General features: G+C 44.1%; 1 protein-coding gene and 1 long non-coding RNA gene across 2 annotated transcripts in view; both read left to right on the forward strand.

The window, feature by feature from the left end:
- Positions 1–1,195, forward strand: part of RIMKLB (ribosomal modification protein rimK like family member B) — a 108,841-nt gene extending 107,646 nt beyond the window's left edge. The window contains exon 7 of the mRNA XM_089651887.1: positions 696–1,195. Coding sequence (XP_089508013.1) covers positions 696–1,195 — 500 coding nt within the window. The remainder of the gene's footprint in view (positions 1–695) is intronic.
- Positions 1,196–8,556: 7,361 nt separating this feature from the next.
- On the forward strand, positions 8,557–20,868 carry LOC149447901 (uncharacterized). Its single transcript, XR_016305812.1, has 2 exons — positions 8,557–9,766; positions 20,656–20,868. It is a non-coding gene; the product is annotated as an uncharacterized LOC149447901 (long non-coding RNA).
- The last annotated feature ends 6,474 nt before the right edge of the window (positions 20,869–27,342 follow it).

Here is a 27,342-nt window from a genome sequence, read left to right on the forward strand (position 1 = left end):
GTTATAGCTGCTTGTATCCTGTAGAAGGGCTTTGTGTCCTTTTTTTCCTGTTTTGTATGACTGGTGGCTGCTGTTCTTGCTCCTTCCCCGGGCCACCAGTCATGCAACATCCCTCCAGTAGTTCTATTTTTACAAGCGGCGACGTAATTTCAGCAGATGGCTGCAGTGGGAGCACCCGGGAGTCTCGGAGCTCTTGGTCTGTCCCACCCACTAACAATAATGGCAGAACAGTGTGCAAAGACATCGGTGGAGTCAGAAGGCCGACTCCCAGTCTGATTTGCCATACACTGACACACTCCCTCCTATTGAATGCTTAGTGGAAGTAAAGGCAAAACCAAAAAACTAACTCCAAACCTTCTCCCACCCACATTCTTGGCCTAATCTATCTAACCCTGTAAAGAAAAGATTGCTATACTTGCCTATTATGCAGCTGCTCCAGTCTGGTCTCCAACAGCATCCTTTGTGTGCAGGAGAAAGCGGACAACGGCTGGGAAGTGATGTCACCCATAGACTTACTATGAGAAATGCCGCCTTGTTCCTGGAGTAGACTTGCTCCTGTTTTTGCAATAATTTGCCCTCCCCTGGCCTTGGAATTCATACCTTTCAACTGTGTTTTTTTTTTTTTCATCATGTACATGCTGCTCTTCGATTACCATCTTCCCCGCCACCCTCACCACCATCTTTTTATTTAACAGGAGGGATCGGAATGATGTGTACACTTAGCGAGCAAGGGAAGCAGCTGGCCATCCAAGTTTCCAACATTTTGGGAATGGACGTGTGCGGCATCGACCTGCTCACCAAAGAAGACGGCTCCTTTTGCGTGTGCGAGGCAAATGCCAACGTGGGTTTCATCGCCTTCGACAAAGCCTGCAACATGGACGTGGCCTCCATGGTGGCCGACTACGCCATCTCCCTCCTGCCAAGCCGACTGACCAGACGAATGTCCCTCCTGTCCGTCGTGTCTAGCGCCAGCGAGACCAGTGAGCCGGAGCTCCCCGGGGTGACCTCCGTCCCAGGAGTTGACGTGCCCGCTCCACTGCTTCATCATCATGACGCCGGAGACAGCATGAGCGCCAGTTCGAGCTCTGTGGACAGTGATCCTGACACTGCCACGGAGAGGGAGCTTCTGACCAAGGGATCCATCTTTAACATGAACCAGCTTCTCGCCAGTGAAATCAAGCTTTTGGTGGAATAGATGGGAATGGGGGGGGGGGGGGGATGTGAAAAGTGGGTTGGGATTGGGGGGGGAGGGGTGGGGGGAAGGGAGCCTGTTTGGGTCAAGCACGTGTAAATATTGAAAGGGCCATTACTGCTGGTGTTGAGGGGTGGGTGGGATGCGGGAGGGGTGGGGTTAATACAGGATCCCTGTTGTAAATGAGGCTGCACCACTGAGCTATGAGTTGGGGAGTGTGGAAGATGGGAGCTGGGAGACTTCTTCCATATTACCTTGGACGTGATGTTTAAAGGGGAAGTATATCGGCATATTTTTACTACAAATAGTTGAACCAAAATTAAAGGTAAAGTCCTCCCAAAAATTAGTGTGCCCCCCCCATCTGGCTTGTTAAATCTCATAGCCACCTGTGGAAGAGTCCATCAGAGGTGGGGTTACAACCGTAATAGAGCCAGCAATGCAGTACAAGCTATTGTCTGCATGAGAACAGCTCTCTGAGACCCTTAACAAGCTCTGGGGGACAGAGCCAGATCTATACGTTTGTTTTGCCTGATTATTTCAGTTCTCACATACAACTACCGTTTTCAGGTTGTATATGAATTTATCTGCTGCGGCTTGAGTGTTTCCACTTTTGGAAGAGCCAGTCCTTGGCTTTGTCGTGTCGCTAGGTGTGCGTGCTCCGTTTTTTGTGTTCACAAGACGTGCGATGCAACTTTTGAGCATTGCTGCACTTTTTGTTTTTTTTTTGTTTTTTTTTAATAGTTTTATAACCCGTTCTCTCAAGATTGAGTTACATTTGGGTCTCTCGTATAGCTCAAGCACCCTATGATGCATTCTCTTGACAAGACCAGTGGAGCACATGGATGGAGCGACCTTTCTGTTGGTCTCTCATCTGCTCGTTCTGGTGGGAGTTGAGTTGGTGTCATAGTTGGAACCTCAGAGCTTTATATAATCCTCCGTTTTTTTTTTTCCTTCAAGCTCCTTGATAGTTAAAATATACTTCACCTTTACACAACACCAAGTGTAGACAAGAGAGCATGGTCTATTTTAAATTTGAAGTTATGTTTGTGGCTCATCAGGGGACCTGTTCCCTGTGCGAGTTTCAAGCTAGCGAAGTGTTGGGCAAACGTTTTGCTCTCCAGCTGTTAAGGAAAGCTGTAATTAAGATGAAGGTACTTGGTATAATGTGGGATAAGATCTGATAGCGTTGCTGTGGTAATTGGATAGTTTGGCGATGACTTTGGAGGAAGCGTTCAACTCGTTCCACTTAATCACAAAGGGGAAAGCCAGACCACAAGAACGTAGCGCCTCGGCTCTCCCTCGTCCCAGATCCGATGGTGTGTGCAGGGTCGAAGCCGATGCGGCCCTCCCCAAGAAGGGAAACTTCAAGCAACACAGGAGGGCAAAAACGCCTAGTTCATTGACACCACCAAATTTTATTGTATAAAAAGTACCAAAAACATGAGCTCTAAGGGGACATGTCCTCCGAAACACGTCGTCCGCTTTCAAACCGCGGCTGTTTTGGCATCGCCTAAGCTGGAGTTGAGTGTTTTTGTACCTTCTGATGTTTGAGAGTATGTCTTTGGCACTTTTTGTACAATAAAATTTGGTGGTAATGCACTAGGCGTTTGAACTGCAAGTCCCCTAAACCGCTTTCAAGAGGGTGTCAAGTACCTTCACCTGCAGACAGGGGCGGACTGACAACTCATGGGGCCCCCGGGCAATGGGGGATCATGGGGCCCCTGTGTCCTCGCCCAAACTCAAAGCCTATGAAAAAGGTACCATGTGGCATCTCATGGGGCCCCTGTGTCCTTGCCCAAACTCAAAAAAGCCTATGAAAAAGGTACCAGTGGCATCTCATGGGGCCTCCTACTGACCCCGGGCCCTCGGGCAGTGCCCCAGTTTCAAAATGATCAGTTCGCCCCTGCCTGCAGAGGATCTGAAGGGCTGTTGTGTTCTGAGCACTTATCAGAAATAGCAATGACTGGTTATGAAGTGAGGCGCTGCCATAGAACCAGTTGGGTATCCATAGCAGAACTGCAAACTACTTTTCCATCTCAGCATGGCAATGACTGATAAGGGTTCAGTTTTTACACAGCCCTAGATCCTTCCATGAAAGTCTCATTAAATGGAAAGAGTTTAACGTTCTCTTCATTGAAACCTTTTTTTTATTTCTAACAGCAACCCAGAGATTCAAGAATGACACTGGCTTTTTGTCAAGGCTTGCTCATTAAAGATTTGATCACGCATCCTCCTATCAGGTCTTGGTCCGCGTTGTTCTGAATGTTTATTATGACCACTTTGTCCAAGTCTCAGTATGCTTTGTCTGCCACTTGGACTTCCTTAACATATGGAGGCCAGAGGTTACCAGTGCCCCTTGTTGGGCTTCACCAGCTGACCTGCTGTCTTTTACTCTCCTTGTATTGCAAGGTATGTTCACTGTAATCTGGAACAAGGACGCGGGCATTCGAAGAAGGGAGCTTTTCAGTATTGTGGAACGCTGGGCACTTAGAACAAGTGAAGCAGTAGGAGAAGTGGCTGGAAAGTTATTTTCCATCCTATGTTTTATCCTCCTGACTCACTTTGTATGGAGTGATGACACACTGAGCCGGGGTGGCCTGTCCTTCGTTCTGTGTCCCTTCTACAAGTTGCATGTGCATGAACAGGTATTCGACTATTGTTACAATAACGGCGTACTAGGTGCAGGGAAAGATGGTAACCCCCGGCAGCTGTGAAAGTGATATTCCTGCCGAGTGTGTGGAGGCTCTAGGATTAGGCGAGGATGTCGGAAGTCTCCCCCCTAGACCATGGGTAGACGGCCTCGGCACTCAGCTGTTTTGAAACTACAAATCCCATCCTCCCTCTGGGAAGGCGATACCTGTGGCTGTCAGTCTTACTATGGGATTTGTAGCGTCACCACAGCTGGAGTGCCGTTGTTGGTTACCCTTGTTCTAGACCTTTCCCTCATTCAGTACCATTACAAAGAACATTGAGCAGTATTATGTGTATATACATGCAGATCTTGCTATATAAGGCGATTGCCAGTCTTCTCTATTCCAGTCAGACTGTTTACTGCTTGAATGTTACATATTGTGGGTCCCAAACGCAGTGATTTTCCCAGCAGCTTTAGCCTTTTATTTATCTGAACCTGCTTGCATCAATATCACTTTGTTAGCTTTTACTGGCTTGACAAGGACTTGCAATGGTTCCTCTCTTGGATTCGGCAAGTGGTTCAGTTAAAATTGCACATGATTCTTTAATGCCACATGGCTCGCTCTTAAAGTGGACTTGTCATTTAATCATTTGAGGTAGCCCTTTTGTGAGCTGGAGTAGTAGCCTACTGAGAGGCTGGTAGTTAAAGGCATCACTGGGGCTTGTACACATGGGATTTGTTCTTGTGCTTGCATTGCACCTCCACGGAGTTGCTTTTGACACTCCAGGTGTCATCAGTGTGTTACTAAACCATCCAAAAATGGCGCCCTCCGGCATCCACATGGAAGTTCAAGTCACTTGTGTGTCTTGGAAGGTGTGTCCCTTTTTTTAGGTTTAATGGAACCCTATCCAGAGTTGGTATGTTCATCATTAAGAACGCACAGAATACGACTTGTGTATGGCCCCTTGGTGGCATCGCCAGTACTTGAGAAATCAAAATTTTGTGTTCCCAATATGACTCTATTTTAAGAGAATTCTAGGGTAATAACATATGGTCAGGTGGATGAGATGAAGTAGGGGTGTTAATCTGACTCGCCTCTTGGCCCCAGGCAAGTGATCAAGAGGTCTCACACGGAGTAATAGTTGCTTATGGTCCTTCCATTGCTCAGTTTCTGTGCAAAGTGAATCCACTTAAATCTCCTGACAACCATGCGACAAATGAGTCTCAGATCTTTGGTTTACTATACGAAGGCTTAGGAGATGGATCAGATTAAGACCCCTTCTTGACCTTTCCCACCTCTGTATACATTTTTATGGATCTGTGCTTCAATCGGTGCCTGCTTTTAGCTAAACTTCCCTCCTTTTTCTGGCTACGTCCTCCCCTTGTTTCCTAAAGAACCCTTTGCTGCTCATGAGTCGGCTGCTTCTTCTCTTGAGTTGTACTTGTTTGGATCCCTTGGGAGAAGATTAACATCTGAAAGGAGAATAGTTGGGGTTCTCAGCAACAAATCGGGTTCTCCCTTTCATTGGAGGCCTGTTCTCCCTAGGGACTTTTACCCATCAAGACTTTTATGAGTAACTTGGGAAGGGTGGTAGAAGAAGAGGGAGTTGCCTAAAAACTGGACAACCTCATAAATAAAAAAAAAAAAAAGCCCACTTTGCCTGCACCAAAAGCAGCCTTATTCTACCTTGCCGAAACTCCTGTACTGCTCAGTTCAGGTTCCCGGATGCCCCCTACGCTATCCCTTTCTATATATATATATATGTATATATGTGCCCACAAGGCTAATTGGTTTACTTGTGTGTAACGCCTTTTTACCACCAGTATGTTCCTGATGCACACTGTGCTTTAGTCCAACCTCAAGTCGCGGTGTCACCGGCTGCAAAAGGAGTCGCGCGTCTCCCTCACTTTCATTTAACTCTGTCACTGCTGCCGTCCTGCAGTGAAAGCGTTAATAGCAGTGTTAAATGATGCTGGTTTTATTGCCTTTTGAAATGTGTACATTTTTTGTTTTCTTTTTTTCAAAAAAAAAACCCGGATTGCTGCTTTTCTTTTTTTTTTTTTTTTTTTTTTTTTTATATATGTTGCACTGGATGGAGGGCCTGAGTGGGGGGAAAAAAGGGAGGAGGGGATATAGCTATAAGGCAGGGCAACTTTTTTAAACCATTCCTGGTTCTACTTGTACTGCTAGGCACCAGACCCATTTATCAAACTTAAACCCACAATTATAGTGAAAAAATCAAGACCCAAAGAGATTACCCAAAAATAAAAAATAAATATATAAAAAAACAAAAATAAAATAAAGTCCCAATATACAAAGTGTCCAAACAAAGATCAATTTCTTGATAGGAAGACGCTTCCTACTCCACTGAAGACAGGCTGTACCATCTTCCACTTTACCATTTCCCCATGGTTTAATACCAGATTTTTGGTGGACTGCTGCAAAGGCCTGAATTTTGGGCATGTTAACAGTAACAAATATGTTTTAAGAAGCCAGTAAAGACTTCCAATGATATGTTGGGGGCCTAGTGGTTTGTGTCTAGACCTATAACACAAACTTTCAATGACGTTCCTGTTGTACGGTTACTTCCCAGTGCCATTGATCCAGAACTTGTATGATGGGTTCTAACATGGCGGTCACATTTGGGCCATTGCTTTCCATACACTATAGTATCTTCTGGAATGATGGCCATCTCTAGCAGGAAGATTGAGCATTTTAGAATTTTAACTTTTTGGGTCTGGTGCTGCTTTGCAATAAATAATACTTTATAAAAAGCAGTGAGCAGCCTATACGGTTTTTGAGATTGGCAGTTACTACATAATGTTTACATTCATGCAAGAAGGGACCTTGCAATCCTCCAGCAGACGTCCTTACATTCAATGCCTCCTGTCTAGTCTGCTGAAGTCTTAGGTTTTGACATTTTTGCACAGATAGAGGATAGGGGAGGGAGGACCAAAGTCAAAAGTTCGAGGTCTGCAGCTAATTTTCCTTACATTCCTACCTCCTCTCCTGCCCCTTTTCATTAAGATGTTGAAAAGCCATGCCCATCTAAACCTAACCTTTTTGGTGAGTGGCAAGAAATAAATGACTTGCATAGTTCAAGCCTCTTTGCCTGATGTCCTTGTTTGATAAACAAGGGGGGGGTAGTCGAATTAATTTTTTTGATCGTTCATAGTTCATCTGACTTCTCCGCCCCACACAGTGTAGCAAGGCAAACTAAAAAGCACTTTTGCATCAAGAACAGAGCTGTGAATGGAAGCATTGTGACAAGAGGCCATTTTTAATTCTTGCCATCCACCAGGCCATCAGATGTGTAGTTTTGGATGGAAATAATCAATTTTTTAATTTAACTTTTTTTTTTTTTAAGAAATTACACTACAGAGGGCATCAGGTTCTTCCCTTTTCTCCACTCCTCCTCCAGTGCATTTTTGTTTTTTCATTTTTTTTAAAAAAAGTCTTATTTAAGCCAACAGCCACGAATTTAAATAAAAAGCTGGAATGTAATAAATTGTCAAGTATGGAATGATTACTGCCTGTGATGTTTTACTGCCTAATTTCTTTATTAGGTTTGGTACTCAGATGTAGAGTTGGGTATTCTGGTGGGACAGCCTTTTTGTTCATCTAGGTTTAGTTCGCTTTTGTGATCTTGCAGTTTTCTGAGCGTCGCTCATTGGTTACGAATATACTGCAGCCCCACCACTAAGAAGCCGAAGATGTCTTGTGATTGGACAGTGGAGGAAGAATTATAGAAAGTTGGAAGTGTTTCCATCTCGCTACAAATTAGATTTCATCTGTCATTCTCAAACCTGTGCTAGATGAATGAAAACCTAGAACTTTGAACCAGCAAAGACAGCTCTTAATTTATATAGCAGTGGCTATAATTCCATCCGTTTTTTGTGTTGCAGCCTTCGGCTCCATCTTTCGGGATTGCTGAAGATTCTGTGAATCTTGAGACTTACCTTGACATCAGCCCTACTGAGACAGTAATTTATAGAAATGGGTTTTTAGGCAGCAAATTCTCGAAGTATCTACAGAAGGATACTCCCTTACCTTGGGCTGATTCAGATAAGAACTCAAGCTTCATAATATTCAGCTCTGTGGCACAGGAAGGCTGTAAACTGCAGAACCCCCCCCCCCCTTTCACTCTTGGTAGGAAAAAAAGCTTCCTTCAAGGAGAACCTATTACAATTTTGCTTGTATAATAAAAAAAAAAGCTTTGCATACTTATTTCATATAAACTAAACCAACCCACTCCGTAATTTTTAGATGTGATCCTCGAAGCCTTACATGTGGCCATTTATTTCATGAGGGGGCTTCAAGGGCAAAGATAACCGCCCATATTTGGAATACATTTACTATGTGTATTATAATGCCCTGACAGTGCAATTGGTATCTTTTGGGTGGTAGGAAGACTTCTCATTTATTGGCCCAAGGGGTCATGGGAGAGACCTCTTTGTAGTCGTCCATCTACATAAGCAAAGAAAAGCCAACACTTGTGTATACTCTGAAGTCTTGTGTATATAGGTGCGTAAAACACGACAGCCACAAAAGTCAACGTGTTTCAGCCAAACTGGCCTTATTTATGACCATAGTCATGAATAAGGCCAGTTTGGCTGAAACACGTTGACTTTTGTGGCTGTTTGTTGTGCGTCTGAACACAAGACTGCCGAGTATACACGGAAGTGCTGTTTTTTGTTTGCTTATGTAGATGAATGACTACAAAGAGGTCTCTCCCATGACCCTTTGGGCCAATGATAAGTCTTCCACCACCCAAAAGAGATACCAAGCTGCCTCTGCCCAAGCACTGGTGGTAAAGTCACATTACAAAATTGGGAGGTAGCAGCACCTATTTCTATGTATTTAGATTTCCATTTACCTCCTGACCCTTCACAACCATCAGAACATAAAGGCCCTCACAGTATGGAGAGGATCCAATTTCAGAAAGCTGCAATAAAATAAATTCTAAGGTCATACTAACATCTTAAATGTCGGTTTTGAGTGAACACAAAAAAAAAAACTCGGATGCATTTTATTGATCTGCAGCAATGATACTTTTAAGTCGACACCAATGTTTCAACTCCTACAAGTTGACTCTGGTTACATCAAGTTGACTTGGTTAACGTTTGGTCATGCAAGTGAAATTTTGAAAATGATTGACGTGGCCCAAAAAAAAAAACTTGCCTAGTTGATTTTGTTTGAAAAAATAAATATTTGCAACCCTTTGAAAAAAATTACATGCATGATTTATGATGCCCTCCTTTCCTAACAAAACTGAATTCGTCCCCTGGGCTTTAAAAAGCGATCATTTTAATCTCTGTGGGATCATTGGCCACATCTTAGGACTCTTTATTGACACCGCCTTGTTTGTTTTACTCGGCAATAAATATAATGTAAAGTAACTGGTGGTGGTTGGTTTAGATTTTCATGATTTAAGTAGTCCAGCTATGTAAATGTCTTTTTAATCCCTTTACATTTATTTTGTTTTGTAATGATTTCTGAAGACTGAGTCATCAAAGGGTTGTAAACTTCTTTTTTTGCTTGTTTTTTTGTTTTTGTTTTTCTCTAAATTCTAGCATCTATCTTGTGAGTTTGTAGCTTCCCACCAAGCTCCTGGAGGGTGATGTTACTAGTTCCACTCTGGACAACTGACCACATGGAAGCAGTGGTTCTTTGTCGTGGGTGGTCTGACCCCAGTGAACAAGGAGGCAGAAAACGTGGCATTAGGAGGAACTAGTGTGGGTTCCGTCCAGATGCAGGATCCGTTGGCTGAGGCTGCAGAGAGGAGCCAAGGAGTCTGTTAACATCACTGGATGGTGGCAACAGGAGGCCTGTAGTTATCATTGGATGAGGAACAAGAGAAGAGTTTGCAATTCTACGAGGGGAAATTGTAGACTTACTAAATGAGACCAGAGAAAGATGTCTGTGCTAACAGCTTCATGAGGTACCAGAAAGCTAAGACAATTATATCAATTCAGACTATGAGGGAGCTGTTCTATATCCAATTTTATCACCAGCTGATGAACCAGATGAAAGTATACATCTAAAGCCGGGCACAGATGATGCCATTTTATTCTCCTATTTTTCTTTCCTGCAACCTAAGGTTGCAGGAAGGAAAATCGTGCTGTTCCTTCATTAGCACAGTCAGTGTTGAAGGGGGAATCCCTCCCACTGAGCTTGTGTGTTTTCCCAGTGGGGGCAGCCATCCCTGCCAGGAGAACAGTGATTACTGCTAGAGGCTGTAATGGCATCGAGCAATAATGACATTTAAAGATCTGACGGGCTGGTTGTACCAAAGTCGTACAACAATCAAATTTTGGTGCAATCAGCCTGTCTATAGATGGTTTGAATCTCCGCTGGTCCCTGCTGAACCTGCCAGGAATTGAACCATCTGTGGCCGACTTCCAGTTACTTAAAGATAATCTGTCAATTTTTGCAATGATCGTTCAACCACTGTGATGGTAGGCTACCTCGATCTTTGATACCATGCCAGATGAGCTTTTATTTTGGGGGGTGCAATCGTTTCCATAGAAACGGTTCTTGAATCTTGGCTGAGAGTCTGGCCTATAGTTTCTGTCTTTAGGACATTTTTTTCCTACACATCTCGTAACATTGATTGACTCTGGTTGATGAATGCAATAGAAAAGTGACAGATCCTCTTTAAGGTAGAGGTCATATGAGGTACACCTCCATAACAGAAATGTGGAATCAGCTCAACGTTTAAAAGGTTGCAGCACAGATCACAATTTAGCTGCCTTTTGTAAAGTGAACCTGTGGGGATACAAATAGATCTGCCATTGCTGACCTAATTTTAAATGAGAATGACCATCCTGGCTAATGCATCTTTTCATTGCCCAGCCCCCCATCACTTCTGCGTTATGGGTGTTGGCAAAAACACTACAAGGAAAGTCCCTATTGACTTGCTCCTGAGGCAGACCTACCCAGTGTCTACCCATCATACCTAGTATATAGCTGTAAATATGTAGACACCTCGAGCTCCTGGTAAAGTGTACTAAAAATTCTACACCATACAAAGCCATTTTAAACAGTTATGCCCTTTCAAGCTTGTGGCAGCTGTTTAGTGAAGTCCCTTTCTGTTCTAGCAAGTCTGCGCCTTGTAAACAAAGCCAGCTTCATAAAGACGTGGTTTGGTGTGGAGGAGCTTGAGTGGTCTGTACAAAGCCCTGACATCAACCCTATTGAGTAGTTGGATGAATAGGAATGTTGATTGCAAGCCAGGTGTCTTCGTCCATCATCAGTACCTTACTTCACAAATGCTCTTGTTTGAATGGGCATTAATTTCCACAGACACCCTAAAAATCTTACAGAAAAGCTTTCCAGAATGTAAATATGCTGAGATCAGACCTTCTTCCCTCCTGGCTATACCTTCTCCAAGCAGAACAGCATAAGCCAGTTGTAAAGGCATAGGAAGCATTTCAGTAACCACACACCATAATACAATGGGCATTAATTTCCACAGACACCCTAAAAATCTTACAGAAAAGCTTTCCAGAATGTAAATATGCAGACATCAGAAAATCTTCCCTCCCGGCTATACCTTCTCCAAGCAGAACAGCATAAGCCAGGCATAGGAAGCATTCCAGTAACCACACACCATACCAAGCAGTGTACCAGCTCACTCTGGGTAGAGCATGCCCCCCGGGGCTTCCTCATGGAGTCTTGGTCACTTCCATGACTAAGCCCCAGGGGCAAGGCGTGGGCTGAGGCTGCTACCATTCCTATGATATAAGACTTGATTTTGGTGTGCGGTTACAGAAATGCTTCCTGTGCCCTTACTTTAGTCTGGGTGATCTTGTCTCCAGCCTGCACCCTCCAGCAGAATCCCCTAAAGAGGGCTAGGAAAGCCTAAGCCGAGATCCAAAGCTGAATTCTGGTTCACAGCATAAGCTGATTTATCTAACCAGCTCTGAAACAGCCCTGGATCACTGTGACCATATAATAGCTATAGAAGGCCTCATTTTGATGAGGAGGGTTATGGGACCTTCCATATTTCCTCCCCATTCTGTGTTGCAACATTTTAGTTCAAGCCAATTTTTAGAGGTCTTCACAATTTCTTGATATTAAGGTCTGCAGAACGGTCCTCTAATCTAGAGTTTACTCGTACTGTGAAGAGAATGTAAGATAAAGTGCTGTTTTTGCTCTCCATGCTTGCAGGCAAAGCTAGTAACTAGCAAGAAACCTGTGCAGTTCCTTCCAACCCATGACCTACTCTGGCACTGAAGCCATGTTTAGTCCCTTACTGCTTCTGTACCATGGCTCCCACTAAATATTCAAACCTTGCTTTCTCTTTGCTTCAAATCAAGAACTTTCAGCAATAACAAGTAAACCTATATGGAGATGTTGCATGTGGGTGGATAAACCTAGCAACTAATAGTCTATAAGCAGGAGTAGCATAAAAAAAAGGTTCCAACGGTTCTTTAAAAATGGCCCACAAGCTGATGGCAGCACCTTGGAGACTGAAGCAATCTCTGCAGCAACACAATATAAAAGAGGGTGCTGATCTGGGTGTAGCATAAAAAAAAAAAATATGCTACATCCAGATTGCCACCCTCTTTTGTTCTTGTATTGCTGAACTCAGCAATATTGTCCCCCTTACTGATCCAAATTGGTTTGGTCCATAAAGGTGCTGGCCAAGTCTCAGCCCTACCCATTGATGAAGCAAAAATGTCACCACGTTTACCTATATAGGCCATGTACTTCCTAAAGACCATCATTGGGCCATACATGCTCCATGTTGAAAAGCTGTTTCTTTTCTTTTTCTGTACTAAATATTTTAATAAATGCAGGCAGATGTAACTATCTAATGCCTGCAAAGGGCCCCGTACAAAGATCATTTTAATTTAAGGATTCCCTTGTTGAGATAAGATGTAGACAGCCCCATACCAGGAACTGCTGGAACAGGTTGAGCTGAGATGTATACTTGCACTTGACCGCCGTGTCCTTCAGCTGGTGATAATCAAGCACTAGAACAGGCTCCAGTGAGGCCTCAAGTTTTTAGTTCACTGCAAAAAGCACATGTGAGAGAATGTATCATTTAATGAAGTAGACAAGTTATTAACCTCTGACTGAGAACCCAAATGTTGAACTGGCCATACTTTGTTTCTGCCATTGGCCCTGTGTTGTCATTTGGATGACTGTAAAGGAAATGGTTTCTAAAAATTGGACTAAATTGGTTAAAATATATTCCCCTTCATTCATAAAACCCTTCAGATCTCGATTTAGTAACCAGACGCAACTGCTGGTTACGGTTCGCTGTGGTTTTAAAGACCAGCTTCATCCAAAACTATTGCTATTCTTCAATCATATGTTGGTTTCTTACATCGGAAATACTCCATAGATGAGACATCAGATTCCCCAGCTATATTGTTACCATAGAGGATGCTACAAAGCCAATTGATAATGTCATAATCCCAAGATTCTCCCTAAAGCTACACTGACAAGCAACTGATCTGCATTAATTAGATGATGCTTTGTTTCTAATTCACTTCATTCAAGCTTATGATTCAGACGACATTGTCGAGTGCAGCTGTCTGTGTCCTCCAGCTTGGTCAGAACCACACTCAGCCTGCTTATTAGGTAGGGCTGTATCACCCCAATCCCTGCAGCCAAGTCTAATGGGCTCCTAGCACTAGTCCTTTATCAGTCATCCCTGCTGAACAGGGATTAAAAGAGCTGTTAAAAAAAAAATGAATGTACTTTCACCATCTTCATTTACATTTAATGATGTAAGAATACATTTTATTTTAAGTAAATACTTAAGTGGGGCCATGCATAATTTCATATTTTGTTCAGTTTTAATATAGTACATATAACAAACACATCACTTTGGGGTTCTTAAGGCCTTGGCCCAGCCTTTCTCAACCCGTTTGCCCCAGAGGAGCTGGGGGAATCTTTGGTAAGATTAGTTTGTAGGGGATCATTGGGAAAATGCCCTTTCCGTTGGTGGTAATGGGTAGGAAGAATCTCCCTCACAGTTGTGTCCAGAATGACACCCTTGTAGTTGTGCTGTTGGCTCCAAGTGGCATTGTACCTGGATCTATGCAGGTGCCATTAGATGGCAAGTTGGTTAGCCACAGCTCAAGGAACCCCTAGCCAACCATGGATGGACCCTGGTTGAGAAATGGGTGGCTTAGAGAGCAGCCTTTATCTACCTTTTAGGCCTCAAGGAGCCCTGACTAAAGCCAATTAATTTGGTCAGTAGGAAGAATGTGCCCTTTAAAGTGGTTCTTTGTATGCCACCCTTAATGACAGATAAAGTTTAGTGTCATGCTGCTGGCTTTAAGTGGTGCTGGTCCTTGAACTCTTTAGGCACCATCCAATAGGTGTTCCATCAGCCCCAGCTCAAGGAACCCCTAGCCAACCATGGATGGACCCTGGTTGAGAAATGGGTGGCTTAGAGAGCAGCCTTTCTCTACCTTTTTAGGCCTCAAGGAGCCCTGACTAAAGCCAATTCATCAGGGGTCAGTAGGAAGAATGTGCCCTTTAAAGTGGTTCTTTGTATGCCACCCTAAAGACAGATAAAAAGTTTAGTGTCATGCTGCTGGCTTTGCTAAGTGGTGCTGGTCCATGAACTCTTTAGGTACCATCCAATAGGTGGTCCATCAGCCCCAGCTCAAGGAACCCCTAGCAACCTGTGGAGGAACCCTAGGGTTGGGTAAGAGTGGCAGAGATATATTCCTGGTGGAAAATTCTATCATCTGGAGTCTTTGAAATCAAGGAAACCCAATTTTGGATGGAGGTGACCTTTCTTTCTGAGTGGGCTAAGTATACAGATTCTCCAAGGACTTAAAATCAAGCTTTGGAGGAACACAACTCGCCAAATATCAGATGTAATTCCACTAATTTAGTTTTCAGCCCTGTGGACCTCCTTTATCAATGTCTGAGAGCTGAGTAATTTGGAGAAAGGAAAAAAAAGGGGATCTGGTTACTATGGATAACCATTTTGGAACACCTTGGTAAATGAGATCCATTGATGGAATGTTCAGTTACAGCATTCAGGGTAGCTGTTGTCTTCCAGCAGCCCTGTGCCCCAGACTATGGGATTTTGGTTTCGGTCACCCAAATGTGCAACTTGGGTCAAGAGGCAGAACTTTAGGTGAGATGGCCAGCAAAATTAACTTTTCCACCCACCTGCAAATAACCCTCACCTCCTGTCAAGATGTCTCTTGAAACAGATCCGCCCACCCGCCTACTTCCATGGTTCACCCATCATGCTTGTTACGCTTCAGCTACCTGTTATCAGGGACAGGTAGTTACAGCCTGCAGCACTGGTAGGTGTACAGTGGAAATGGTTGTCAAGGGGCAGCTTGTACCTGTTTGGGGGGACATCTTAGCCTGAAGTAAGAGAAATCTGTAGAGGGATGGATAATTCCTGTAGTGATTTTTACCCTCGAAGGTTGAATATGAAACACACAAGCTCATTACACTTAACCATTTGACATATTCATGATAATAATTAGAGTGATGAACTTCTTTTGCTTAGCTGTGCCAATGCAGGGGCGGTGTGTCGCTGGGTGTTTTGGCTCAAAGCAGTTTGAGTTTACTTTTTTTTTTTTTTTTTTTTTTTTTTTCCCCTTTGCTCAGTTCTAATTTTTTTTGCTCCTTTTTTTTTTCTTATATGGAGCATATAACATTTTGAAAAAATTAAAGAGCAAAGGATATGGCATTGGATTGAGTGGTAAGCTCTGTAAGCAAGTTCACAACCACCAGAGTTTAAGCCTGTAATGTAATTAATGTAAAAAAAAAAAAAAAAAGCTTTGAAATTGGCTTGGAAATAAAAGTGAAGTCACCCCAAAAAAAGAAAAGAAAAAAAAAAAAAAAACTTTGTCTTTGCAAGTAGGAATCAGATTCTGTTGTCTTCTCACTGAGACACGTGAGATCCCAACAACACAAAACCATATTGTGTTGTCACTCTGCACCAATGGATTCCTTAAGTTTTATTTTGGGTCTTCATATTTAATAATTTGGCTACTATTGATAAACCGGTTTGGATAACTATTGTATATACATATAAGAATCTGTAGTGGTTTTAACCAAACACTGCCCAAACAAAAAAAAAAAAAATGGTGTTGGCAATGTCAGGCCATTTTAACTCTGCATGCTAGCAGTACATGTGGGTCACAGACTCTGCTGTACCAGCTGGTTCACACCATGTGTGTTGTCAGATTATGACCGTGCCCTGAACGTGTGCTGTGGTGCATTGCACCCCCAATGTACAGCTACTGTGTGCTGCAATGTACATACACTATAGCAACACCACACGTTAGGAAAAGCCGCACTGCGCACATCACAGCATTTTCAAAAACTGTATTATGTAAAGAAAAGGTTTTATTAACATTAAGCTTCAGGTGAAAAACTATTTCTATGTAGTGGGGCTGTACCTGCACTGCATGGTTCAACTGCTCATTTTTGTTTAGGGGATTGGAGAATGGATGTATAATTGCCTATTTTTCCGATCCTCCCTGCACCAGACCGGTCCCTGTGGCTCCTGCCCCCCTCATGGTCTAGCGGTCTTGTGTTGGGGACTGTTCCTGACATCACGCCCATAGACCTGCTCTGGGCGTTAGGAACAGTTCACCTCTGGATCGTGGGGGAGCACTGTTTTCTGCTGGAGTGGAGGATCGGGTGAGTATACAGCTTTTGCCTCACACCTAGACAAAGCACAGCCCCACTGCATTGGAAATGTGTTTTTTTTTTTTTTTTTTTTGTTTTTTTTTTTTTGTTTTTTTTTTCATTAACACTAAACCCTGATTTAAAAAAAAAAAAAAAAAAAAAATCTTTCCCTTTTGTGTAGTCCCCCCCCCCCCCCCCCCCCCCACAAGGAATAACTGCTTGTTGTCAAGGAGCTGAAGGATAAGGTGATATACTTTATTCCTCCCTCTCACAGGCACCCTCTGTGCAACCTGTCTCCAAAGCCTTTTGCTGTTAGACTGGTTGCAGCTCTCTGACATCATACTGTCTTTCATCATACAGTATGCTGAGGGCCTGCCCACATTCGAGAGCAAAGAGCAGCACTGGATGCCGGGGGAGCAAGATGGAGGTATCGCCTTATTCTTCAACACCAAGGTAAAACAAACGGATAACACTTGCATTGAAAAGGGAAGATCCTCTACCAAGGGTGCGGCTGGCCCTAGATCAGGGCTTGAAATTTCAACTCGCCTGCTCGCCAATGGTGAGTGGAAATTATGGTGGGGGCGAGTGTTTCCCCCAGGGCCGTCTTGCTGAGCAGGCTCGGAGCTCAGGCCGGATCTGTCATTGTCACTGGGAGCCGTCAGAGTGCTCAATAGCTGAGCTCAGTGAAAGCAAAGGAAGGAGTGTATGCTGTGCTCTCTGCCTCCCCCTAGAGTGCAGTACCCTGCTCTGTGAGTGAACAACGAGGTACTGCAACTTTTTATTGGGGGGGGGGGGGGGGGGTGGTGGTACATGTGTTTGTGTCTCTGTATGCATGTACAATGGTACATGTGTGTATGTAAGTACATGTGTGTCTGTGTACGTGTGTGTATGTAAGTACATGTCTGTGTACATGTGTCTGTGTACATGTGTGTATGTAAGTACATGTGTGTGTGTGTATGTACATGTGTCTGTGTACATGTGTGTCTGTGTACGTGTGTGCATGTAAGTACATGTGTCTGTGTACGTGTGTGTATGTAAGTACATGTGTCTGTGTACGTGTGTGTATGTAAGTACATGTGTCTGTGTACGTGTCTGTGTACGTAAGTACATGTGTCTGTGTACGTGTCTGTGTATGTACGCGTCTGTGTATGTATGTACATGTGTCTGCATGTGTCCATGTTTGGGTGTATGTACGTGTTTGTGTACATGTTTGTTGGTGGCGAGTAACTCTAAGGCCTGGCTAGTAGCTCAGGACTTGTAATTGTAATCCCTGGCATAGATGGTTTGCTTGGTTTTGATCAGCCAGCAGGCTGAATGAATGGATTCCCCCAGCCACATGTGCAATAGAAGGAGGAATCCTCCCCGCTGGTACATTGTATCCTGGCAGCGGGATTCCTTCACTGTCAGAATACAGCATCCTGTTCCAAGGTTATCAAAGCAAAAGTGATTGAACACAAAGGAGTTGGCATACCAGTGGTCTTGCCTCAGGACTTCATATTTATGGTGGTATTCATTACACTTGCTTACCGAGTTTACCATTTGGTTTTAGTCGAGTCTCTGCTCTACTGCACACAATTGACATCTACACCAGCGTTGCTCTCCTCCGGTCCATGAGGCCATCTAGGTTTGTGTGCACACGGATGTTTTTACCCTGCAACAAAAAGCAGGACAAAGAAGACGGTACACAGCTGCAGTTTTATTCAGAGCTCCATGAAGTGAAGGGTTTTGCCGTTTCCTAATGTCTTGCTCCTGCCACGTCCTTAAGCTGCATTTTTCTGCACCCCACTATTCATGTATGGTGTGTACAAGGCACATAGAAAACGTTTGGTCCGTGTTCCCTGTTCACACTGTATATGTGCAGCAGTGTGCAAAAAAACAGCTCAATAGACGTGTTAATAGTTTTCAATTCTCTCTAGAAACTAGAGCAGATGGCGTAAAAACCAGAATGCATGTTTTTTTGTTTTTTCAACTTTCCAAAGTGAAAAACTATGTTGACAGCTGGGTCAAAACAGCAGCATGTTGTAGCTGTAAAATGTTCTAGGCAAAGGGGGAGATTTACTAAAACCGGCGCACACAGAAACTGGTGCAGCTGCGCATGGGAGCCAATCGGCTTCCAAATTCATCTCGTTCAATTAGGCTTTGCCAATAAAATCTGGAAGCTGATTGGTTTCTATGCACAGCTGCACATGATTCTGTGTGCGCTGGTTTTAGTACATCTCCCCCATAACTTCCTTCTTCCTTTAAAGTATATGGTCAGCCAAATGTTTTCATTGGTCTTCTGGATAGTCTGAAGTTGTGGTTCCCCGATGGGTTTTCACTGTTCTCTGGGGCTCCGTAAGTCAAGGTTCACATACGCGCAGGTGGTGCCGCTGCGGATCCGTGCAGCCGCACCACCCGCACAGAGGAATGTGGAACCGCGGGCAGGTGTCATTAATTCTAATGGCACGCCGCACACACTGGAAATCGCAATCGCACTGGGAATCGAGGTTCTGTGCGGGCTGTGTTTTCAGAAGTGCAGGGACTTCTTCCCTGCGTGTCCGGGGGCATGGGGTTCCATTCAAATGAATGGGCTCTCGTGCCCGCGCAAAACGTTGGAGAGCAGGAACGGGGTTCATTAATCTGAATGGTCCGCACTGGAAATCGCAGTCGCACTGGGAATCAAGGTTCCGTGCGGGCTGCGTTTTTAGAAGTGCAGGGACTTCTTTGCTGCGTGGCACAGAATTCCATTCAAATGAATGGGCTCTCGTGCCCTTCGCAAAACGTGGACAGCAGGAACGGGGTTCATTAATTCGAATGGTCCGCACTAGGAATCGAGGTTCCGTGCGGGCTGCGTTTTCAGAAGAAGTGCAGGGACTTTTTCCCTGCGTGTCCCGGGGCACTGGAGCCCATTCAAATGAATGGGCTCTTGTGCCCGCGCAAAATGCGGACAGCAGGAACGGGGTTCATTAATTCGAATGGTCCGCACTGGAAATTGCAATCGCGCTGGGAACTGAGGTTCCCTTGCGGGCTGCGTTTTTAGAAGCGCAGGGACTTCTTCCCTGCGTGTCCTGGGGCACTGGAGTCCATTCAAATGAATGGGCTCTCGTGCCCGTGCAAAACGCGGACAGCAGGAACCAGGGATAAGAGATTTCTCCTCACTTCCTGTCATGCTGGCGGTTTATAATACAGGAAGTGAGGGGAACTCTCCAAGAGCAACACCAAAAGAATAAAAATGCTTTTCTTTATTTGAATGTGGAGAGAAGACCTGTTGGATCTCTCTAAAGCCGGCCATAGATGGATCGAATCTTGGCTGGATCAGCAGGGACTGGCCAAAATCCAGTTCATCGATCGACATCTATACAACCAGCCTGTCGGATTTTTGAGTGCGATTACTGCCAACGGCTACAGCCACCAGCAGTGATCATTGTGTTCTGTCAGCAGGGCAGAATACAAAAGCACAGTGGGAGGGATTCCCCCCTCTAACACTGGCTGTGTTGATACGGGGAATCCAGTGATGTTTTTTTTTTGTTTGTTTTTGTTTTGTTTTTTTCTTTCCTGCAACCTGTGGTTATATGAAAGAAAATGGCATAATCTACGGCTTGCTTAACGGTGTCCCTGATAACAGTTCACCTTCAACAGATGTTCTAATCCTTTCTCACTCTATCCAAAACTAGAAACCGTTTTTGGCTTGACGCTTGCTTCAAGAAAGAAGGAACAGAAGTGAAAAACATCTGTGTTCTCATAAACTTAGCTGCAGGTTTTCCCTACTATCAGGTAGAGGCAGATCATAACCTCAGCAAACCTGACCACACACAGCTGGGTTTTTGTTTCCGATCTGAACTGTCCAATCAGCAATACTGAGAGCTTGTTTAAACACTGGCACAGACATTGATTCAATTTCATTGATTTGACAAATTGGATCGTAAAAAAAAAAGAATAGAGTCTAAAAAACTGAAACATGACCCGTCAGCTGGCCTGGGAGTGCTGCAGTTTACATATTTTTGGGGGCTATACACACCCCCTGTATTGCACAGTTAAGTAAAAATCCTTTTTTTTTTTTTTTTAATGTGATCTTTTCTTTATGAACTCTGATATAAAGTTTTGACTGTGGAAAACCAATGTACATCCACCAAAAGCAATGAAACAAGCTACATGTACAAAACAAAACGCCTTTTTTTTTTTTTTTTTTTTTTTATTTGTATGTTTCTGCAAAACCTGAAGAAATCATCTGATGAATGTGAACGCAGCAAAGTGTAGCGTGGTTTTATCAATGTTGGTCTTGATCAGATTTTCAGGCCAAGGGAGAAAAGGTGATATGTTTGTAATAGTTCTGAGTGCCCCATTGGTGCAAAAACATTTAAATGGGATTTTTACTGAACTGTTTCTGATGTGTATTTGAAACAGGTTTACCAATAAAGTGTAACTTAAAAACAACCGGTTTTCTTTTTTCTGAAATGTATGTATGTTTGCTCAAAGTAACATACGATTGAAAAAAGTGCAGTGCCAGTGCTCACTATGGATGTGTAAAACATGACCTGTATTAACCACTTCCAGTCCGGACACTTTTACCCCCTTCCTGCCCAGGCCAATTTTCAGTTTTCAGCGCTATCACACTTTGACAATTGCGCGGTCATGCAACACTGTACCCATATGAATTTTTTAGCATTTTTTTTTTTGAGACAGAGCTTTATTTTGGTGGTATTCACCACTGGGATTTTTTTTTTTTTTTTGCTATGTAAATGAAAGTCCAAAAAGTTTGACAGTTTTTCTTATAAAATGTTGCAAATAGTATTTCATCATAAATTTTGGCCGAAATTTATTCCGTTGTCTTTTTAGTAAAAAAAAAAATAACCCAAATTAATTTAGAACCAAAATTTATAATTTTAAACTTTTACTTTATTTTTTTTTTTACATACGGTTACCCTAGCAGTACAGTGTCACCATGGTGACACTACTACTTGTGGGGGGTGATGAAGATTTTTTTTTTTACACCAATTGCTTTTACACCCATAAAGGATGTAAAAGCAATAATTTCTCCTTCTCTCTGGCTGCATTCTTGCAGCCATTGAGAACTGAGTGAGCTGTGATTGGTCACATGGTACAAGGCTGTTGTGAATAGCCTTGTACCATGTGCCCTCTGTGATCATTCACAGATTTCACACGTAGTAAGCAATGTCAAAAGTGACATCTTGCTTACTATTCTGCATGTTATCACTGATTGGCCAATCAGTGATCACATCATCGGGACCCCGTACAGAGGTCCTGTCCGATCGGTGTTCCACTGTGACACAGCGGGCACCGGATCGCGGTGCTGCGCGCTCCCAGGGAGCGCGCACAAGCAGGCTGTTTATAAACGGCCACCCGACCCTGCCCTGCCACCGTCGGGCTGTTTTATACAATGGCGGAGGTGGGTAAACACATGAAGACCAGCATGTAAGGCCTCATGCACGCTGGACGTTTGGCCATCTCTCCTAGATGCTCTTCCTGGCAGCAGCAATTTGGCAGGAAAACAAAAACCCACTTGTAAGCACGTTTAGGCATGTCAAGCACTTGGGAGTTCATTTCATTAGCCAAAATAATATAGGCATTGAATAGCGCTCAAACGTGAAATGTGCATTTAGGTACTTTTTACACACAGCAAGCGTTTTTCTGCCACTCCTAAGCATGCTGGTAGTTTGGGGTTTTTTTTTTCTTCAGCCTGTGAATGCCTGTGTGCATATTAATTTTCCAGGTACTTGTATAGCGCCATCAATTTACTCCGCGCTTTACATATATATTGTACATTCCCATCATTCCCTAACCCTCAAGGGGTGTACAGTCTACATTCATACATATACCAGGGCCAATTTAGACAGGAGCCAGTTATTACTTCCTGAAGATGATCTATTGGCTGAAACACATTGAGGACTTATGACTCAACTTCCGCTGACATTTCCGGTATTTGGAATGCATGCTGGAACGTGGCGACCATCTTAACTCCCATTCATAATTCTATCTCTCCATTCAGTCGTATCCGACCCTTGGCGATTGCATGGACTGTCACTCGTAAGTGACTTTTTCCATGAATTCTCTTAGCAATTATTTTACAGGGTAGGTTGCCAGGTCTTTCTCCAACCCCCATCATGCAGGAGATCCCACATGGCCAGGGATGAAACTAGGAAAATTCAGACAGGAGCCAATTAACCTACCAGCAAGTCTTTGGAGTGTGGGCGGAAACCCATGTGAACACAGGGAGAACATACAAACTCCATGCAAGAGGTGTCATGGTTGGGCATTGAACCCATGACCCAGTTACTGCAAGGCAGATGTGCTAACCACTAAGCTACTGTGCCGCCCCATTCATAATTAACAAGGCTGAATACATCCAATGCCGGGAAAGGCACTTTTTTTTTTGTGAGTGGCATTTTTGTTGTTTAAAACCGTATAGAACTTTAATAATGGGGTCACACTATGGAATTTCTGGTTTTGTTTTATGCTGAAAATATGAAATCCTGCCTGTGGAGGAGAGGAGCTGTCTAATATTGATGCAGTCCTAGTGGAGGGTTATCGGTTACCACCAGCAACCACGGTTCAGAGGGTGAAGGATTATCGGCTATCAATACCATATTGCATACGGGGATAGTCCCAAGAGTGCGTTTGACTTGCCTAAAGATAGGTGGTCATGAGATGACGGTGAGTTTACATCTATGTGGGGCACCAGTGTGAAGCACTTGAGATAAGTGGTCATGAGATGACGAGTTTACATCTATGTGGGGCACCAGTGTGAGCACCGTGAAGCACTTGAGATAGGTGGTCATGAGATGACGGTGAGTTTACATCTATGTGGGGCATCAGTGTGAAGCCCTTGAGATAGGTGTAATCCCACCGTCATCTCATGACCACCTATCTCAAGGGCTTCACTGTGTTCACACTGGTGCCCCACATAGATGTAAACTCGCCGTCATCTCATGACCACCTATGTGGGGCTCCAGTGTGAACACTTGTCACTTCAGTATGGCGGTGCACCGTTAAAGACACAGCACCAATGCACTAAAAATTCACATGTTGGGACTGAATACCAATATTTTATTTGAATTTAGTTTATCACTTTAATTTGTACATTGGATTAAGTTGATTTTATGACTTTAGTGCGGTCCATTTGAAATATTTGTGATTTTGTGTATAGGAGTTTACAATTAGGACTGCTGCTATATAGGTATTATGTCTATAGTGTATTTTTTTTTATACATCTAATTTTTTCCTAAGCGCAATAGCACCCCTCTTTTTTTCAATAATCTACCACCATGTCTTTGGAGTGTAAACCATTCTGTCCAAAACTGGGAGGGAAAGGTTTTGTCTTTAATGTACAAATGTGCAGGATAAGGGAGGTGATGGATTAGTATACAGGTCAGATCAGAGACAGGATGGAGCTGACATGGACTGTAGAGGGCTGAATGGGTACTGGCTTACATTAGGTGCTGGCTGCAGTCAGGAAGCTTTCTTTCTGTCATTGTTTACATTGTGTGATGCTATAATTGGTCACAGTGATCATGTGGTACAGAACCACTCATTAGCTCTGTACCCTTCTTTTTGTGATTTCCACTGTCCAACACAGTGTGATCCCAGTGTAGTGCTGATGCACACACTGGAAAAAAAGGGCTTTTTTTTTTTTTTTTTTGGACTGGCTTTGGGAAGGTTTCTGATTATTATTATACAGGATTTATATAGCGGCAACAGTTTGCTCCGCGCTTTACAATATAAAGGGAGACAATACAGTTCAATACAAGAGGGTTAGGAGGGCCTGATCCTTGGAGCTTACAATCTCAGATGTCAGTGTATGTACAAAGGATGGATGGTGAGTAGATCAGAAATGTATTAAGTAAATCACTGTATTATTATACAGTATATAGCGCCAAAGGGTTTGCTCAGCGCTGTACATTATAATGGGGGACAGAACATGAGACAAGACAGAAACAATACAATACACGAGGGGTTCGAGGGCCCTGCTCTTTCGAGCTTACTATCTAGGAGACTGCATGAACAAATTCCCGATCTATGACAATGTACTGCCACATATCCTTTTTCACAAAAGCTCTACTTTAAAAATCACACTTGAACTTCACTCCAGTGACCGTACCTAGGCTGTGATGCTGTTATCAGACTGCTGCAAGCAGGAGGAAGCATTTCCTCAGTCTCCTCTGATCAGATTGCAACAAGGTGAGGGGCTTCATCAGGGGTTGATCCCTGTCAGACAATTCTCAACTCCGGAATCGGGTTTTCATGATTGTCATCTTTTCTGAGCCATCTTCTTAGACCAGGAAGTAGAACATTGATACCTAAACAAAGACTGTGCCGTCCTGATGGAGAGAGAAGCTGACGAAGGCATTGACTGAAGGAGCAGTGTCATCTCTGCAAGAGGTTATAAATGGCTAAAAGTGTTACACTTTACACCGTATGAATGAACTTGACATACCATATAGGATGGATCTGAAGAGGGCGTCACTTTAATGGTTTTGTTTTTGAGGGGGGAGATCTGTATTAGTATTCTGATACTGGAACTGTAGTGTACGGATAGCCCTATAGGCACAAACAAATGACATTTTTCAGACACATTCCCTCATTTTAGAATGGCTATTTTTGACTGTTATCAGATAAGAGTTTGTTTTCAAGCCAGCAGTTTGATGAAGGATGGGAGTTGGGTGATTTGCCCCGTTCCCTTCATTTATCATGTAGACCACCAGCTGGATGGAGTGTCATGGAAAATTCTGCTCCTTACAAAGCTTGCTTCCCTGTGAAAGTATGCAAAGATGTATATTTCTGGATGCTGGTTCATGTCAGATGTCTGCCACCACCGATCCGTCTCATCACTGCAGGTTGTCCAAACTGTCCGGAAGGCTAAACATGTAAACAAAGTCAAAGGGAGGCTGTACTGCCGGGATATTGGATTAAAATTCAAGGAGGTCCAGTTAGTAAAATTTTCTGCCAGCAGAGGACCAAATCTCATGTTTCTGCTACAACTATTACTATTTGATAGTCGAATGTCTATGAAGAAGTAGATCCCCCATCCCGATTCCCTCTTATGTCAAACTAACCCAACAGCATACTCCCTTATGTCTGGTATTCCATCAGTGTGCCTCCATGTGTCACCTTACATCAGGTGTCTCCATCACAGTGCCTTCTTACATCAGATGTTCTCATCAGAGTGCCTACTTATGTCAGGTATCCCCATCAGCATGCTCCCTTACATCAGGTGTGCCACTTTACATCACATGTCCCCTATTCCAGTGTCCCCTTACGTTAGGCATCTTCATCCCAGTGCCCCCTTACATCAGGCGTCTTCATCCCAGTGCCCCCTTACATCAGGCGTCTTCATCCCAGTGCCCCCTTACATCAGGCATCTTCATCCCAGTGCCCCCTTACATCAGGCGCCCCCTTAGATCAGGCATTTTCATCCCAGTGCCCCCTTAGATCAGGCATTTTCATCCCAGTGCCCCCTTACATCAGGCGTCTTCCTCCCAGTGCCCCCTTACATCAGGTGTCTTCATCCCAGTGCCCCCTTACATCAGGCATCTTCATCCCAGTGCCCCCTTAGATCAGGCATCTTCATCCCAGTGCCCCCTTAGATCAGGCATTTTCATCCCAGTGCCCCCTTAGATCAGGCATTTTCATCCCAGTGCCCCCTTACATCAGGCGTCTTCCTCCCAGTGCCCCCTTACATCAGGCGTCTTCATCCCAGTGCCCCCTTACATCAGGCGTCTTCATCCCAGTGCCCCCTTACATCAGGCGTCTTCATCCCAGTGCTCCCTTACATCAGGCATCTTCATCCCAGTGCCCCCTTACATCAGGCGCCCCCTTAGATCAGGCATTTTCATCCCAGTGCCCCCTTACATCAGGCGTCTTCCTCCCAGTGCCCCCTTACATTAGGCATCTTCATCCCAGTGCCCCCTTACATTAGGCATCTTCATCCCAGTGCCCCCTTACATCAGGCGTCTTCCTCCCAGTGCCCCCTTACATCAGGCATCTTCATCCCAGTGCCCCCTTACATTAGGCATCTTCATCCCAGTGCCCCCTTACATTAGGCATCTTCCTCCCAGTGCCCCCTTACATTAGGCATCTTCATCCCAGTGCCCCCTTACATTAGGCATCTTCATCCCAGTGCCCCCTTACATCAGGCGTCTTCCTCCCAGTGCCCCCTTACATCAGGCATCTTCATCCCAGTGCCCCCTTACATTAGGCGTCTTCATCCCAGTGCTTCCTTACGTCAGATGTCCCCATCAGCATGGCCCCTTACGTCACATGTCCCTATCTCATTGTCCCCTTATGTTAGGCATCTTCATCCCAGTGCCCCCTTACATCAGATGTCCCCACCAGCATGGCCCCTTGCGGCACATGTCCCTATCTCATTGTCCCCTTATGTTAGGCATCTTCATCCCAGTGCCCCCTTACATCAGGTGTCTTCATCCCAGTGCTTCCTTTCGTCAGATGTCCCCATCAGCATGGCCCTTTACATCATGTCCCCATCCCAGTGCTACCTTACATCTGGTGTACCCATCAGATTGCCCTCATACATTATGTGTCCCCGTTATGTTGGGCATCCCAATCACGGTGTCTCCAGCATTGGGCTTTGGCAAAGTAGAAAACTAAAGACCAGCCCAAGATAACCCCTTCCTACTCCCAGCATGCTTTAGTTTTTGCTAGTGTCCCAGGAGGATGAACTTTTTTTTTATCCTTTACTGAGAAACGTTTAACCATTTCTGCTAACTTTTTTTCTTTTTCAATTTTGTGTTTGGAACTATTATGAGTGACTTCATTGAAGATCCCTCACTTCATTGCTGCTTGAGCTGACCTCTACATAGCAGCTATCCATTTGGCCTTTCCTCAGCCAACTCTGGATTGTTGTACCTGCTGGACTGGACATGCAAGACTAGC

Source organism: Staurois parvus, unplaced genomic scaffold, assembly GCF_062004578.1.
Source record: "Staurois parvus isolate SC_StPar_1 unplaced genomic scaffold, SC_StPar_1.0 ptg000667l, whole genome shotgun sequence".
In the NCBI taxonomy this organism is placed as follows: domain Eukaryota; kingdom Metazoa; phylum Chordata; class Amphibia; order Anura; family Ranidae; genus Staurois; species Staurois parvus.